The 12,598-nt window shown below is 51.2% G+C and overlaps 5 protein-coding genes across 5 annotated transcripts; 2 read left to right on the top strand and 3 right to left on the bottom strand.

The window, feature by feature from the left end:
- Positions 1-552: 552 nt before the first annotated feature.
- On the top strand, positions 553-2,094 carry CABS01_11713 (uncharacterized protein; the record flags this gene model as incomplete). The annotated part of the gene is made up of 1 exon (XM_060545067.1): positions 553-2,094. One exon carries the CDS (start codon positions 553-555, stop codon positions 2,092-2,094), a length of 1,542 nt encoding a protein of 513 aa, XP_060397482.1.
- A 196-nt stretch (positions 2,095-2,290) lies between these two features.
- Positions 2,291-3,775, bottom strand: CABS01_11712 (amidase; the record flags this gene model as incomplete). The annotated part of the gene is made up of 3 exons (XM_060545066.1): positions 2,291-2,458; positions 2,514-3,469; positions 3,520-3,775. 3 exons carry the CDS (start codon positions 3,773-3,775, stop codon positions 2,291-2,293), a joined length of 1,380 nt encoding a protein of 459 aa, XP_060397481.1.
- Positions 3,776-4,672: 897 nt separating this feature from the next.
- CABS01_11711 (NCS1 nucleoside transporter) lies at positions 4,673-6,649 on the bottom strand (the record flags this gene model as incomplete). The annotated part of the gene is made up of 5 exons (XM_060545065.1): positions 4,673-5,134; positions 5,198-5,878; positions 5,937-6,183; positions 6,235-6,335; positions 6,386-6,649. 5 exons carry the CDS (start codon positions 6,647-6,649, stop codon positions 4,673-4,675), a joined length of 1,755 nt encoding a protein of 584 aa, XP_060397480.1.
- A 775-nt stretch (positions 6,650-7,424) lies between these two features.
- Positions 7,425-10,242, top strand: CABS01_11710 (fungal specific transcription factor domain-containing protein; the record flags this gene model as incomplete). Its single annotated transcript, XM_060545064.1, has 5 exons — positions 7,425-7,778; positions 7,844-8,632; positions 8,690-9,010; positions 9,065-9,405; positions 9,465-10,242. The coding sequence occupies 5 exons, from the start codon at positions 7,425-7,427 to the stop codon at positions 10,240-10,242; spliced, it is 2,583 nt and encodes an 860-aa protein (XP_060397479.1).
- Positions 10,243-11,240: 998 nt separating this feature from the next.
- Positions 11,241-12,310, bottom strand: CABS01_11709 (polysaccharide deacetylase; the record flags this gene model as incomplete). Its single annotated transcript, XM_060545063.1, has 2 exons — positions 11,241-12,095; positions 12,176-12,310. 2 exons carry the CDS (start codon positions 12,308-12,310, stop codon positions 11,241-11,243), a joined length of 990 nt encoding a protein of 329 aa, XP_060397478.1.
- Positions 12,311-12,598: the final 288 nt, after the last annotated feature.

Raw genomic sequence — 12,598 nt, 5'->3', positions numbered from 1 at the left:
TTACATACGGAGTATTGGCATGCCTCTTCCGGCTCCATCCTCTTACCCCGTTCCGAATCCGTTCCGTGTCGGACAAAGCCCCACTCCGACTCCCATAAGCAGATTGTCGAAGTCATTCGTGTACCAATAGAGTGGTCGGGACGGACAAGATGCTCGCCATCATGTTTTCTCCAAGGGGCAGAAGACTGAATATCGTAAACAATTTGGGCAAGTATTGTGCCTTCTGCAACCCATAAAGTACCCTTAATTGCGGGATGGATCGGGATATTGCGACTTCAGGACTCCAACACTGACTTAGATGAGGGATTAGTTCCCCCCGATTGAACAAGCTTTATGACCGACCCAATACTGTTTGACTAATTCAATCTAGTCGGGCTCTCTGACTGATCTGACCCTCTCCGACTCTGAACAGCCCCTGTCCGATCATGTTGTACTATGACATGAATTCCTTTGGTTGGCGTATATGATAAGCCTGGTTCTCAACCACTGAATGTGATGTGGAACTCTGATAATATCTCAAGCTTTCAACACCTTTACGAAATAACCTTCAACATGACTTTCAGCGATGATCTTATCAAACTGCAACAAAACCGCTCAGCTCAAGAACCTCTACCATCTGGTATCGCTCCATACACTTGCTCTGCCTTCTTCAAGAGCCGTGAATATGGAATGAAGCCAAAGGCCCGGCGCTGGGATCATCTACTCAGCAAAGAAAGTCACAATTTGAAACCTTCACCCCTCAAAACAGCTTCACGAGCCAGCGGACAGAAGAAGCTGATTAGCTTAGGCACAGCTCGTCCCGCTCCAGAATATTTCCCCTGGGAGTCCCTGTCACTTCGATGCCTTCAAAATACCGTTACCGGGCAGGCACAACCTGCGCCAACGGTGTCAATGGCTTCAGTCAAGCTTGAGCAGTCATACGACCTAGGTGTGGCAATGAACTACGGGTTCTCTGGAGGATCACCTCAGGCGCTGAGATCTGTGACGGAACACATTGAAATTATTCACAAGCCTCCTTACGATGATTGGGAATGTTCCTTGACCTGCGGTACGACTTCGGCCATTGAAATTGCATTCCGTATATTTTGCAATCCTGGGGACACCATTCTTACTGAGAACTACACTTATTCTGAGGCCATGACTTGTGCTCATGCCCAGGGTCTCCACATACTCGGCATCGAAACGGACGATCTGGGCCTACTTCCAGACGATCTTGACCACAAACTTCAGACATGGGACTACACAAAGGGTCCAAAGCCATCAGTCTTGTACATGGTCCCGACTGGACAGAATCCTACGTCAACTACGCAAAACCTGATTCGCCGAAAACACATATATGCCATTGCAGAGCGCCATGATCTCTATATCCTCGAGGATGACCCGTACTACTTCCTTCAATTGGGCAAATCGGAACAGGCACTTGCATCTACACAACTCGACAAGACAGACGCAAATGAGGAGTTTTTCAAGTGTCTTTCACCCTCATATCTTTCACTTGATGTGTCTGGCCGTGTTCTTCGCATGGACACAACATCCAAGATTCTCGCTCCGGGTCTGAGATGTGGGTGGGTCACCGGGAGTTCTCAGGTCATTCAGAAGTTGGTGTCATACTACGAGATTGGTGTGCTATGTCCCAGCGGACCGTCGCAAGTCATGTTGTATAAGCTTCTAGACGAGACTTGGGGCCACGACGGCTTGTTCAATTGGCTTAGGTCACTATCGCTTCAGTATCGCTGCCGGCGCGATAATCTGCTGGAATCATGTGAGCGCTTCCTTCCCTCTAACCTCTGCGAGTGGAACATCCCGGCGGAGGGCATGTTTCTGTGGATAAAGGTGAACATTTCCGGATACCGACAAACACACACGGCCAGCCATGGAGATGGTAATGTGGCTCGCTATCTTGCTGTTGAAGACAGGATTTATCAGAAGGCCCACGACAACGGAGTTCTCGTCAGCAAAGGAAGTTGGTTCATTGCGGATGTTCAGACACTAAAGGGTGTCAACTTCCGATTGACGTTCGCGGCTGCGCCTGTGGGCGAGTTGGATGAGGCTTTACAGCGATTCGCCAGGGCTCTGGAAACGGAGGTGCGCTGAAGCTTACTCGTGTCTTAGTGCAGCTTACATGTAGAAGATAGGATTATGAAATAGAGGAGTATCTAAAATCGCAGTCTCCAAACCTTTACCTCAACAGCCAACGTACATATATGCCAAGCGGCTACACCGAGGCTGAGGCAAGCTAAAGTAAATCAGGAAATGTGTGAAACGTGCCAAATGTCTTATGGCTAAAAATCTACAAGGTAGATTCCCAGCCACCCTCCGCCTCGAAGATCTCGCCGACCGCCTTGGAGACTACCAAGAGATGACGGTCATGATACCTGGGAGCTACAAGGGAAACGCCAACGGGCATCCCGTTCGGACCCTTGAAACCTGGAATATTGACGACGGGAACATGCAGCGCCTATCACCCTTGTTAGCACTAACTGCCCGAAAGATCGATTCCGAGCGTGACCTACTGTCCAAGGAGCGTTGAAAGCTGCACTTCCGGTGCTCGAGGTTCCTTCCGGAGCCTCATCAACGACGCTAGGCACCAGAACAGCATCGTACTTGGCCAGCATCTTGTCAACTTTGGGCCTTGCGATGGCAATGCTGTCAAATGCCTCTAGCTGCTCCGCTCTGCTGATCTTGTTGGTGTTATCAACATGCGAAATCAAGAACTCGTGCAGTTGATCCTTAGCAGCGCGGTAGTCGGGCAGGAAAGCGGATCTTCCGTCGCTGTGCAACACCGTAGCATGCCACTGAGGTAGCTCCTCAAGCTCGGGATCGAATTCAATCTCTTCGACCTCGGCTCCGTGAGCCTTGAGAAGCTCCGCAGCCTTCGCCATCGCGGACTTGGTACCGGGTCCAGCTTGAGGCCACACCATCGTCTTCAACAGAGCGAACTTGGCGCCCTTGACAGCGAAGGTGTCCTTCGGGGGCTCGTCGTCTTTCAAGTCAAAAACATCGGCCATCAATTGCAGGTCTTCAACACTGCGGGCGAAGAAACCGAGGGTATCTAGGATCAAGGAGTAAATCTTCTGACCCTCGCGCGTGATGGAGTTCCATGTCGGCTTCAGGGCGTAGATGCCATTGAAAGATCCTGGGCGGATCGTGCTTCCGCCTGTCTGGGTGCCTAGGCCGATCGGCGCTTGGAAATCCGCAATCGCGGCGCCTGATCCTGACGAGGAGCCACCAGGGGTCCGAGTCGTGCCGTGTGGGTTCACTGTCTTTGGACCTTGAACCGTCGCTGCGAATTCGGTCGTGGTTGTTTTGCCTACCTTTGTCAGTATCGCATTGCTGGGGTTGGGTTGAATTATCAGCATGGACCTACCAAGAAGCAGCGCGCCAGCCTGTCGCAAAATTATGATGGAACCGGCATCGACTTTGGGAGCGTCTCTAGCGTAGATCGGAGATCCGTGCTGTGTTGGCATATCTAGATTTCGATTAGTGCTCCTGTAGAATCACAGGCTAATATTCGCTGACCCTTTGTGTAAATAACGTCTTTGACTGCGATGGCAACTCCGTGTAGGGGTCCGCGCTTCTCTGGCGGTATCGCATCCATTGCCTTCGCTTGTGCAATCACCTGCTCTGGGTTCAAGTACTCCCAAGCTTTGACTACGGGGTCTCTCTCCTCAATGTGGGACAAGAGCGAGCGCGCGTACTCTTCCACAGTCAACTCCCCGGCCCTTATCTTGGCTGACGCTTGGGTCGCCGTAAGTCTATACGGTTCAACTGCCATTTTGTGATGGTGTTGCAGTTTGGCTATTGTCAAGAAAAAATATCAGAGATAAACGTTTTGACAATACAAACTCGTCAAGTGCTTCAGTGGGAGACGATCCAGAACAAGAAGGCGGGGTATTAACAGAGTCAGAGCGCCACGGTTGCAGTGGACTCTGTCCAAGGTACGCACTCAATAGCCTCGTGAATAATTCCGGTACCGTAGCTGTTCTGAGCTCCAGAGGTTCAGAAGGTAACTCTCGAGTTTGCAGAGTCTATGAAATGGGATGAGAACATGAACAAGATCGTGGAGTTCTCAAGAGTTGGAGTAATCTGGAGGCAATCCGGCTATTTCAAAGATGTTTTCCGGTGACTCCAACGGCCGTAAGAGGGGCCATCCCTGATACCCCAACCCCGCAGGCCGTTATCGTCGGCTTCAGATCCGCCGCCGCGTTCGTTTCCCCCGCAATATTTCCGCCTACGCCTTCAACAACAGACTGCGATACGTCCGATTCGGGATCTTTCCACCGAATGAGGCGTGCATTCTGATAATTGTTGCCCGAAACTCCAACGCTTACATTTTGAGAGGCCGAGGGTGACCCGCTGACTTACGCAACGGATTGCCTTTGCTGGCTAGCCGGGGCTGCTTTGGGGCGGCTTCTCCAGTCACGTCATGGCAACATGAAGTCAAAAGGATGCCAAGTAGTTGGCGGGGATTCTTGTCCCACGAGACGTTCTCATAACTTCTACCACTGCTGTGGTTCTTCTCATACTGTCACTGAGACTACCACACTACCTATTGTACCTAGCATTCTGCCTTCCACTAAGATCTTTTCCATAACTAATTCATCTCAAAAGCAAAGTAGGAGTAAGTGGGGGATTGAGTTCTCGACAGCCATCAATCATTAGGAAACCACAACTAGGCCTCCAATTTCTGCACTTTCTCTCCCAACTGCAATTCTTCAGCCTCGTCAATGCGCGGAGATGGCGGCGCATAAATCTCGCCTTCCCTTTCGCCCTCAAAGAACCCATCCCGGCCTTCTTTCGCCAGCCATTCGTAGTCCATCGGGGCATTCTCATAGCCCGGAGGATACACCTTGGTCTTGAAGAACTGCACTAGCACAGCATACAAGATGGCTGATGAAAAAAACGTCAACACCCAGCCCATCATGTACATGTACTTGGCCGGTTGGCTGACAATATGAGGCTGGTATTGCCCGACGAGACCGGGCAATCCCATTGCCGTACCGCCGATCCAGGCAAACACCCCAACCCAGTTGACTCCAGAATTGAACCAGTAGAGACCCTCTTTAGAGCCATTATACAGCGACGGCACGTGTATGTTACCCTTTCGGACCAAGATGTAGTCGAAAATGATAATCTGATGAGAGTCAGCAATACGTTCTCAAGACTAGTTTTCAAGACTGGGCGTTGAAGTACTCACAGCGCAAAGGGGAGCCATGAAGATGTTGTAACTCCCGAGGAATGAGATGAACGCGGACGCGTTCGCAATAAGCTTCCACGGCAATACAACAATACCGAGGATTGCACAAACGATCTGGCCTCGACGGATCGTCAAGTACCTGGGGAACAGTCCAGTCATGTCCGCGCCAAAAGGTAGCGAGTTTGCTCCAAAGTTTGTCGCCAGCACGCTGAGAATGAAACTGAACGATACAAAGAAGACACCAGCACGGGCGGTCGGATTCCAGTAATGATCAAGGATGGCATCAAGAAGATCCCATAGGTTCCAGTAGGCCTTGCCCCAAGCACCCTGTAATGAGGTCGTCGAAGCTAGGCCAAGGAAGAAGACGAGGATCTTCGCGAAGAAGACACATGCTCCTTGGAGCCAACCGGCATCTCGAGGCTCTCTGCAGTATCGCGCGAGATCAGGTTGGTTCACGAGCATTGGCGAAAGAGAACCCATGATGACATTGATGCCGCTCATGATAGCCCATCCGACGGGTGTTTCAGCTGCTGCCGATGCGCCTGCGACAGATGCAGCGCCAATATTGGAGATTCCGGTTCCATAGGACATACACCAGCCGAAGAGTCCGAAGCACGCGAATGGCATGATGAAGCCTTTCACGGTGTAGATGTAGTGAATATGAATCGGGTGTACCCAGGTCTGCCGCCAATGTCAGGGAATGCATGCCATTAGAGGATCGCATACTACATATACTCACAAACGGGAACTCAACCAGCCAAAGGAGGAAGAACGCCAGCAGCTGCTTTGAAGTGACGTCGGCACCAGTGGGAAGCATGTTGGGCCAGTTGTCCCAGCTGTTTCCAAAAATGCAGCGGAAGCAAACGGATAACAGGTTCGCGCCGTAGTAGGTCTGAATACCGTACCAGATGATGCACACAATTGCTCGGATAAAGATGAAGAAGTATGATCCATACATTCCCATCACCGATCGTGCAAGAACAGGACTTGAACAAATGTCAGAAAATCCAAAACGTGGGAGGAGATTTTAAACGCACTATCCTAGGTGGTACATCACGCCCGGTCTGGCCATACCAGTAACGACAATAGCGGATATGAGTGAGCCAAGAACGCAGGATACAAAGGCTTGTTGCCATGTCTGATTTTGTCAGCGCATATGGCCAACGATGCTGTCTTTTGATGACTTACCAGACCCACGGCGATGAGGGAAGACGCGACGTTCCACCCGGTTGTCCCAAACATGTTTGAGAACCAGTACAAAGGCAAGTTGTACCACGTCCATGTTCTTTGTTCTGGCGGCGTCGGCTCGAGATCCTTGTTCGACCACCTAGAGTCTCCGACCTGAGTTCGGCCTTCGTGAACTTCGGGAGCCTTGATCCATTCTACGAAGGCGTCTTTCGATTGGAAAGGCGCGGCTATTTCGCCTTTCGTTGGTATACGAAAGTGTACCATAATTAGTTGAACCTGTGGTGACCGAACAGCACTATCAGAACCCTATCAACCATCAAAGAGACATGTTTTCATGGAAATGCACGTCCTCTTTCTTCTTTGCTCTACAACACTGAGGGCCTTCGTCCATATTAGAGGCCCGGTGCTCAAGTATCAGCTCTATTGCAAGCCTGATTGTAGTTCCTCATTCGTCGGCGACTTTCCAGCCGATAGACAGTGCGTCACCACGCGAGCCCAGTGAGCTGTCTAAGCATGAGTTACAACTAAGGTATGATAAGAATTCGGCATGGCATGTGCGGAGAGCGGTGCTTGGCATGTAGATGGATAGGCCGGGGACCTGGTCTCGGGTGTGATCCACCAAGATAAGGCGGTGGCCGGCCGTTGGTCTTATCTGCGGTGGACGTCCGAATAGTTATCCCAATTCGGTAAAGATGCGGTCATCGGTAAGAAACTACAGACGTTTGCGTATCACTCGGGTTCTGAGTGAGGGCATGGTGCTAGGAGGCAGAGTCCTAGCTGCTTTGTGCTTATTCCCGTGGAAGGGGCAACCATGGATAGAACAACGAATGAGTTTCTGGATGTTCTGAAGGTGTCTGTACCATTGTAAGGCAATCAGAAGTAGAAGTAAAGCTGGATGATGACGCGAGCCATCACCGGACTAATTTTCTGGGCCAAAATCCCGTCATGAGCAGGCCGCGTGCTATCCGGGGGAGGGGGGCTTCGGTGTCCGAATCCTTCGATATTCCTAACGACCCATACATCTCATACTTGCGTTTGCATGAGTGTGTCCAATGACACTCCCGATTCTGATTGTGGAGGATCCTTGCAGGCGTTGTCCTGGCCCATTCTACTTCGGCTCGAAATTTTCCTAAGTTCCGACTTCGTATCCTCACTGGAGTATTCAACCATACATACAAGCCGAATCAAGAGAACGCTCGAGATGACTGCTCATGTTCAGACCGAGAACATGCTGGACAGGACATCTCCCGTAGATCTGGTCAACTCCGCGTCGGCCGGCTTCAACCCGGAGGGTCTCGTGAGTCCCCGCACCGGCCCACCGGTCTCGACGGCGCAGACCCGGAAGTCGAGGGTGGCCTTGGCTTGTAAGCGATGCAAAAGAAGGAAACAGCGTGTAAGTCATTGATATCGACAGCTAGATCACCATTGTTCATTTGCAGACTAAATACGATATGGAAGTGCGACGGCGCACATCCGAGTTGCAGGTCTTGCGTCAAGTCCAACTCGTCATGCGTCTATGAACGTGCACTGAGGCCGCACTATCCTGGCGGAAAGTCGCTGCAAGTCTTTCCCTTCATGCTGGTACAATTGTATACTTACACGAGCCTCAGGTACATCAGCGCACTAGAAGAGAGAATCGCATTTCTCGAGGCCCGGATGCCAGATTACGCAGAAGACCACTTTGTCAGGACATCTTCCGTGGCAACACCACCGGAACCCAAGACGGAAGATCCTCGGAGAGATTCACGAGACTCACTATCGGACGATGAGCAGTCCTCTCTAGTCAACGGCGTTGCGTACTTGTCGCTCTGTGCATCTGGCACAACGGACACTGCACCAGAGCCATTCTACCTAGGATCGAGTTCCGGCGCAACCATTGCGCGCATGATCCAGTCTTCCATCTTTCACAGCTCGGGCGGTAAAGCTGCGTTTGATGCTATGCCAACGAGTCAAGCTCTCTCATCGACTCCGCAATTGCAGCTCAAAGTATCGGTGTCCTCTAGCCCGGAGGAATCCCAATCCGAGTTCCCGTGCCCTGAGCAAGCGGAGGTGCTGTTTGATGTCTTCTCTGATCGGCTTCATACGCGATGGCCTATTCTGGATCGCAAACTGTATACTAAGCTATTCCAGAATCAATACGACCGTGGAGCCCTGTCTATTCAGCACCGAAGCATTATGCACCTGATATACGCCATATCCGCAAGGTTCCTACAGTTGATGAAGAAGCCTTGTGATGTAGATCCCCAGGTGAAAGTTCCCCGAAGGCAAAGCTTGCCGTGACAAATCTAACATGGTCACTGTCAGAAACATCTCACGGCGGCCATTGAGCCGATGGACTACATACTGGAACAACACAATCTAGCCACTGTACAATTTCTCCTCCTTCTCGCCGTGCATGGAACTAGAAGTCCCTACGGTGCCGGCTCATGGTCTCAGGTGCGGTACGCTGTCACGCTCTGCATAGAGCTGGGTCTCCATCGAAAGGAATCTAACACCTCGACTCACGATTTACGCGATCTCGAGATCAGAAGGCGCGTCTTCTGGTCATGTTACTGTTTGGACCGTATGACGAGTGCGGTACTTGGACGTACATTCGCCATCGCCGACAGAGACATAAATACCGAGGTCAGTTAGAGGAGAGCCTGCTGTGGGGACATGATGATGCTGACAGCTGTGTAGCTTCCAAGTGATAGCTTAGATTTCTGGGACTTGACAGCACTGAATAGCCCATTAAATTCACCCGGACTGCCTTGGTCAAACATGAAGCCTTTCATACACATTATTAAGCTCCGAAGGATACAGTCCAAGATCCACCGCCGAGTGTACCGAGTTGATAAGGACATTTTTTCGGTTTCTTCAGAGGAACGAGCGGGACTTGAGACCAAAATGGGACAAATTAGAGCCGAACTCGATGAATGGGTGAGGACAGTCCCCCATCATCCGACAAAAGGCGCCGGAGCAATAAGCTGGATGTACGACCCAGAAAGCGCTTATCATGACTCTAGAGATTTCTTCATCTTGTGAGTGTTTATGCCATTCTAATCTGGGCCATGACACCGAATGCTAATCGGGAGCTCAGGCAGTACCACAAGTCGGTCCTATCGCTCTACACTGTTTTCCTTCCAGTACTTCACACCTCTGACTCGAGATTCCTCACTACCGCTCGATCCGCCGCCTGCGTTTGCAGGGCATACAAGCGACTAAACCAGCAGAAGACGCTAAGCCACACCATGATGGCATTGCATTCATGTTTCATTGCCGGCTTGACGCTTGTATACTGTTTATGGCGGGAACATGCTCTCTTCTCGTATGACACGCTTGAAGCCACGAGGGCGTGCTCTCAATCCCTCACCATCTTCGGTGAGAAGTTTCACGGTGCGGTGAAGTATCGTGACATCTTTGATGCCCTCTCAGGGAGTCTGTTCAAGACAATTGTTAGCCCGCTAGCAGGTCCTGGTGGGGGATCACAGCCTCTAGATGTGGACTTGAGAGCGAATCCAGTAGGCGACCGATTGATGTCGCCGTCGACAACTGCACAAGAAGTACACGTGGCTATTGAACGGAGCAGCGAGACCGGGGAAAAGTCATCCATGGCCCATGCTATTTCCGACGCCGTGAAAGAGGCATTTATGGAGGTAGATGAAGAAGCACCGGGCGGTTGGCAGGGTTGGAGGATGTTCAACGAAATGGTGCAGCCTGACCTCGAACCTACCCACAGCCCGAAGAAAATTGATGGAGGAGACAGACCGCACGGCAAAAGTAATGGTTTTGAACTTGAGTTGGAATTCACAAAAGAGCTTGAGCAAGGGGCTTACTTAGGCTTGATGGAATCTGACTTGGGCTTTGGCGAGTTGTGAATGGTGAGCTGAATACCTACCTCGGTTCTGAAATCTCATTGTGGGAGCGTCATCAATAGGTTACGCTGATACTTGCTTACGTGCGCGATCTCCTTGACACAAGCGTCTGCATTATTCAACTTGCTGCACATCTTCGCAGAGTTGCAATTGATTGTTTGATTTGGCTCTTAGGATCTGTGATACTCGCGGTTGAAGTTCTAAGACTCGTCCAACCTCGTCATGTCTTCGCCGGAGTTCACGAGGCTTAGATTACTTGACTGCTCTACTCCGCCATACCTATCTAGTAGCTTAGTTAGATCTGAGTACATCTTGCAAGCAGAGGAGCACGGAAGTGCAGGTAGAAAGTAAGGATCCATGGCATATGTGACGTTCGGCGTCACTCAGCCTCACCCTAAGGCTCGGGAAGCGTGTCGACCTTTTGCGGTTGTCGACGTCTCTCTCCACAAATTCCCCGTGAAACATTGCAGCTGGAGAGTTTTCTTCTTTAATCTATGATTGAGTTGCTCTTTTTATCGCAACTTTGCAACTGGAAGTAAATACCAGGCATACTCGTCTCCTGTTGGGGCTAGTCTCATGCACGCTCGCCCCAGTCCTCTGATCCACAAGTTGCGAATAGCCTCCAATTTTCATCGGCTGATTAGTCATCGCCAGCGGGTCGGTTAGCTCAGTTGGTTAGAGCGTGGTACTAATATTTCATCAGAAATGTTGAGTAATGCCAAGGTCGGGAGTTCAAGCCTCCCACTGATCATTCTTTTGCTCCAACTCGAATTCACAACTTTTTGGGCTGCCTATTTATAAACTCAACATGTTCTCGTACCTGAGAATATGTCACTAGCTAGTTCTTAGACTGTTGAGGAGCAGGTTGAGGAGAAGGGAGGTGGTGGAGCGGTCTGGAAGATAGATTCAATACAAAGGAAACGAAAAGTGTCGGAAAAGCTTTCATGAATCGTCAATATACACATACCCTATCGATACCATGAACCTGATCCATCACGGTTCTATGCTAGCTGGCCCTTCTTATAGGGATACTTGGCCTTAAACGCCTCTGCAATCTCCGTCCTCGTAGCAACCCAAACGCCCTCCTTCTTCGCAATGTAATCCACAAAGTCCCTCAGCGCAGCCAGTCTCCCCGGCCGACCAACAATACGACAATGCAGCCCAATCGTCATCATCTTGGGCATCCCCTCCTGACCCTCCTCATACAACACATCAAAGGCGTTCTTTAAATGCGTGTAGAACCCTTGCGGATCGCGGAACCCAGAACCCGAGACGTGGAACTTGAAGTCATTACAGTCATAGCTGTACGGCACCATCAGACACCCCTTTGGATCAGCCTTCTCCCGCTCAGTGGGCAAATCAATCCAGTACGGCACGTCGTCGGCATATGTATCACTCGCCCACACAAGATCCTCTCCCATCTCTTCATACACCTGCGGCACAAGTGTCCTCGAGTGCGGCGAGTTGCGACCGTAGTACCACCCCTTGGGCGCATACCCCGTCAAACTTTTGAGCGAAGTGATACACTTTCGGATGTACTCCTTCTCCGTTTCAATCGGCACGTCATGGTAGTCGATCCAGCGGTAGGCGTGTGAGGCCACATCGTGACCCTCTTCCACGCACCGTGTCGCGACCTCGGGCTGCTCCTCGACGGCCTGGGCGACGGCGTAGAGAGTGAACTTCATCTTGCGGGAGTTGAACAGGCGGAAGAGACGCCAGAAACCCGCGCGGGAGCCGTATTCGTACTCTGACTCGACGCTGTAGTTGCGCTCGTTGTACTTTGCGGGGCCCATGGGGTTCTCGCGGAGGTTGGTTTCCGAGACGCCGTCGCCTGCTAGGACTGATCGTTCGCCGCCCTGTTATGGGAGTATGTTAGCTGTTTACTTCTTCTACCTGTCCTTCTTGGATCGAGGAGTTAGGGACCAGGAAGACGTACCTCCTCGTAGTTGATGACGAAGGAGACTGCGATTTTGGCGTCGTTGGGCCATGGGCAGGCAAGACCTTTCTCGCCGTAACCCTTGAAGTCACGCGGGTAGCCATAGTCTGGGTGGGCGTGGTATGCTTCCGGCATGATGAAAAGGTACTTGTTGATCAGGTAAGACGACTAGATTCTTGGGATTCTGTGATGCTTCAAGACTAAGTCAGTGGCAGAAATAAGGGCGCGAATGTTGAGTGACACGTCGTTCACATCTCGTGTCAATGACCTCGGTCAAGCGTACAAATAGCAAGCCCGAGACTGCGATCGGCCAGAATCAACCAGCCAATTGTCCATCGGGCGACGCAGTCCGCCATTCGTGGCGCATGATCACGGCTATCTGCTGCACTGGGCAAAGAAGTCTGCGGACAATCCCTCCCTATC

This window comes from Colletotrichum abscissum (assembly GCF_030869225.1).
Source record: "Colletotrichum abscissum strain IMI 504890 chromosome Unknown Scaffold_32.1, whole genome shotgun sequence".
Lineage (NCBI taxonomy): Eukaryota > Fungi > Ascomycota > Sordariomycetes > Glomerellales > Glomerellaceae > Colletotrichum > Colletotrichum abscissum.
The sequence above is the reverse complement of the archived record's forward strand: the minus strand, read 5'-3'. Positions and strand labels throughout refer to the sequence as shown.